This window comes from Merops nubicus, unplaced genomic scaffold (assembly GCF_000691845.1).
Source record: "Merops nubicus isolate BGI_N331 unplaced genomic scaffold, ASM69184v1 scaffold23598, whole genome shotgun sequence".
In the NCBI taxonomy this organism is placed as follows: domain Eukaryota; kingdom Metazoa; phylum Chordata; class Aves; order Coraciiformes; family Meropidae; genus Merops; species Merops nubicus.
This window is the reverse complement of record NW_008625416.1, coordinates 1-4,036: the sequence shown is the minus strand read 5'-3', so window position 1 is coordinate 4,036 and position 4,036 is coordinate 1. Positions and strand designations below refer to the sequence as shown.

Here is a 4,036-nt window from a genome sequence, read left to right as displayed (position 1 = left end):
CAGGAAATCGCAGAAAGCACCACTGTGCTTCCAGCTTTGGCTTTCCTCTGCTTATTGTGGCCCACCAAAATACCATCAGGGAGATGTTTTACTTCAGGTAGATCCTGGCTCCAGCTGACTGTTTGCTGCATCTTCTTGCAGCTTGGCTGTGTGCAGGGATTACACCGTGGGAAGTCCTTGAGATGTTCTTCATGTGCAGCTGCCAGCATTACACTCTTATTTCTGCCCTGTTCTTCTCCCCCCTCGACTTGCTGGGCTTGGGCAATGATGAGATCAGAGGACTCTTTGCAGGGATGGAGTGGAGCTGGTTTTCCCCCAGGGTGGTCCATGCACATCACTCTCAACCATGGGATGCTTCTCTAAGCCTTGTCCAGCTGTGGTAGGGTGAGAGCAGATTCAGGTTGTTGCTGCTGAAGTCCATGACCACAGAAGACTGAGGACAGAGTGATCCTCCATCAGGCTGGTGCCACCCCAAGAACCACATTGCTCCTCCTGCCTCTTTGTACCTGGATCAGATGTTGGGCTGGGTGAGGCTGTTGAAGCCAGCAGCTGGGCGAAACAGGGGAGGAGAAATGTCTGTTGGTTATCACAAACTCTTTAGATTAATTTTTTCCATCATTTCCTGTGCCATAGGGGAATGTGGGGCCTGGTGGGGAAGCCCAGAGATGTCTGCAGGTGGACCACAGCCAGTGCCAGCAGCTGTCCTGCTCTGTGTTCATAGGATGGTTCCCTTCACAAGAAGCCACCAATCTGCATTTCTCCTGTAGCATTCACTGCTGGGCTTGATTGTTAAAGGTTTTGATTCTAAAAGCAAATGTTTTGGACACATTGAACGTGGTATTTTGGTTTCTGGTGTCTAAAACCTGCTATAGTTGAAGGCCCAGAGCAAAGACCTTCAGGAACCATGACGTTGAGCATTTCCTTCATGGAAAGGACTTCTGAATTCTCTGTGTTTGGTGAAAATAAGCAATAAAACCGTGCAGAGTGGTTCATTCCACTTGGTGGGTGAGATGTGGAGTCCAGAGCCGAGTGGGTCCTGGGACTGGGCTATTTGGATGCAGCATCAAGCCTGATGTTGGCACTCGCAGCCATTCCTCCTCCATCTGGCTTTCAGCAGCCTCTGGGAGATGCTTCTGGCTATATCCCAGCCAGTCTGCATCATTTCCTGGGTAAGCTGGTCCTTAATAGTTTGCTCTCATCCTTTGCTGTGGCTCTGGCTGTGTTGTCCACATAGACCCTTTTGGAGAGTGACCATAGTATCTTACAGTTTTGGCCATGTGTCTTTCTGAGCATATGCATGTTGCTTTGTGGAAGCTAGAAGAAGCCTGAGAACCTGGGTGTGGCCCCAGGTCCAGCCATTCACAAGTGCTGAGTAACATCTGGAAATGTTTCCCTCGGGCTGGACCATCACTGATGCTCCTGGATGGTGCTTGGCACTACCCCTGCCTCGCACTGATTGTTTCCATGTCTCTTTTTTGTAGGAGCTGAGAGATCTGGCATCCAAACACCCAAACCTGGTTCTTGTGAAGCTGGGTAGGTGTGCTCTGCCTCTGAGCTGGTAGATTTGTGGCTGCTGGCCACACTTGCTCCGTTTCTCCTTCCCTTCCTCCCTCCTTGCCCTGAGGCTCTACGTATGGGGACCTAGTTCTTCAGAGCTGTTCCAAGTCCTGCTGCTGAAAGCCCAGCTTCTCCAGACCTTTTTCAGTCCCAGTACCTCGTTCCCTGGAGCCTTCTGGCACCATGGCCACAGGACCAGGAGGTTTCAAGACCCATCCTGGGTGGCCTTCAGCTCCCCGAGCCAAGTGGCCATCTCCTTGCTCTGCCACACAGCTGAGCTGTGTTGGTCTGAAGTCCCAGGTGAGACCAGGAGGATTTGGGGAGGAAGACAGCTGGAAGGAGCTCCAGAAGGAGCCTGGGCAGGAGCTGCAGGACCTCTCGGAGCCATCCCACAGCAGGTCCCAGCACAGCCCCCGTGAGGACTGTCCCTCTGCCAAGACTGCCCTGGCTCCTCCAGAGCTTGCTCAGTCATGGACTTTGTCCACTGACAGGAGCCTGTGCCTGCTGGTGCCTGACACAACGTGGGAGTCCCAGCAGCACTTTGCCACCATGAGGTTGTCCCCAGGGTGGCTTTGCCTGGTGGGCTGCCCCAGGGCAGGATCCTTCAGCTGCTGGTAGTGGGGCACCCCACTCATGGTGGAGGAGGCAGTTTGGGGCGAAGTTGGGCCTTGCGGGTGCTGGGGTGCTCTGAGCTGGTCGCACAGCACCATCTGGTGCCCAGAGATGGAAGACCACACCGAGCTGATCTTCAGCTCCCTCTCCTCCCCGAGGCCCCCAGGCTGGACCTCATGGCTCTTGAACCCTATTCTCTTCCCCTGCAGATGTTGCAAACCCCTCTGCTATTACTGACGCGGCGAAGATCGTGGAGGGGAAGCTGAACGGCCTGGGCTTGAACCTGCTGATCAACAATGCGGGCATCTACACCCCCACGGCCTCGCTGGAGACGGCGGACGCTGAAGAGATGATAAGGACCTACAAGACCAATGCGGTGGGGCCGATGCTGATGGCTCAGGTATGGGTGGAGCTCACCATGGAGGGAGGATTTGGCCCAGCTTGAGGGCAGCTCAGGCTGTCTGTGGGCGCAACGGAGACCTTGAGGGGCTTTGCCAAGTCTCCCAGGGCTGCGGGAAGGAGGGGGTTGCCAGCCTGAGTGTTCCCAGCTCCGTAATGTTGTGCTGGGCTAGCTGGGAGCGGGCAGGGCCACTGCAGTAGAACGTGTGGGTGCTGTTGCCTTCCCGCCGTTCCTCCTCATCCTCCCTGCTGTAGCAGGCTGGGCTGCACTCGCCGTAGGCGGGGCTGGCTTGGGTGTCCCATGGGGCCGCTTCTGCCCAGGCGTTCCTGCCCCTCTTGAAGAAGGCTGCTCGGGAGAGCACAGAGAAGGGGCTGAGTTGCAGCAAGGCAGCCATCATCAACATCTCCACCATCATGGGGTCCATCGAGAGAACTCCTGAGTCCTTCTGCAAGCCCGTCATCTCCTACCGCTGCAGCAAGGTATGGAGCCGTGGGACCTGCCCGTGCTCCTGAGCTCGGCGGGAGCTGGAGCTGCCCCTTGCCAGGCCTGATTTCAGGGAAGCACCTTGAGATCGTGAGATGGAGGGGCTGATCCATGCTGATCCCTGCCCAAGCTCCCTGGGCACCTCCATGCCCAGCTGCAGCCCACTGAGAGGAGAGACACACACTATCCCTTGAAGACCTGGCATTGCTTTTTCTTGCTCACCACCAGGCAGTGATGGGAGCCTGATGTGTGGAGCTTTCTTCTGCTTTTTTCCCACCCTCAGGCTGCCCTCAACATGCTCACCAAGTGCCAGGCTCTGACCTACGCAGAAGCTGGGATCCTCTGTGTGGCTCTTCACCCTGGCTGGGTGAAGACCGACATGGGCAGCCAGGAGGTGGGTTCCAGCTGAGCAGGCCAAGGGGAGAACTCGTGGGTGGGACCTAAGCCCACAAACTGGCGGCGGAGGTGGCTGAGGTGGGAGGAGGAGGGATGCATGTGAGAATGAGCTGCCTCTTGGGCTTCAAGTTGCCCGTGTCTGCTGGGCCACTGCAGAACGTGTAGGTGCTGCCTGGGAAATAGCAGCAGTACCTATCCAGGGTGAGCAGGAGGCCTGCTCATGGGGGAAGGGGCTTCGGGCAGCCTGGAGATGTGCAGAGAACCCAAATCTGACGGAGCAGGGAGAAGAGCAGCACCATCCCATCCTGTGTCCCTTTCCTCAAAGAGCTGCAGGCCTGGGAGGTCTCCCCTCATCCTGCAGGATCCCTGTTTTGGGGGTGGTCCCTGCAACCCTGGAGTTTTGAGAAGGCTGCAGGTAGCATCCAGCTTGCAGCAGAGGTCTCTTACGTGTTCTGTTGGGTTAAACCTATAGGTGGCTTCCCAGCCCAAGTCACCTCCATGCAAACCATGCAGATACCCAACCAACCTCCCCCACGACAGACTTGTCCCACCTCCCGTGGGCAGGCACCAGAGAGGTTTCCCTTCCTC

General features: G+C 56.5%; 1 protein-coding gene across 1 annotated transcript in view; it reads left to right on the top strand.

Annotated features, from left to right (window-relative positions):
• Positions 1 to 3,472, top strand: part of LOC103778107 (uncharacterized oxidoreductase YKL071W-like) — a 5,305-nt gene extending 1,833 nt beyond the window's left edge. Inside the window, exons 2-5 of the mRNA XM_008945678.1 lie at positions 1,482 to 1,533; positions 2,379 to 2,569; positions 2,890 to 3,048; positions 3,336 to 3,472. Coding sequence (XP_008943926.1) covers positions 2,519 to 2,569; positions 2,890 to 3,048; positions 3,336 to 3,461 — 336 coding nt within the window. The 5' untranslated portion in view covers positions 1,482 to 1,533; positions 2,379 to 2,518 and the 3' untranslated portion in view covers positions 3,462 to 3,472. The remainder of the gene's footprint in view (positions 1 to 1,481; positions 1,534 to 2,378; positions 2,570 to 2,889; positions 3,049 to 3,335) is intronic.
• The last annotated feature ends 564 nt before the right edge of the window (positions 3,473 to 4,036 follow it).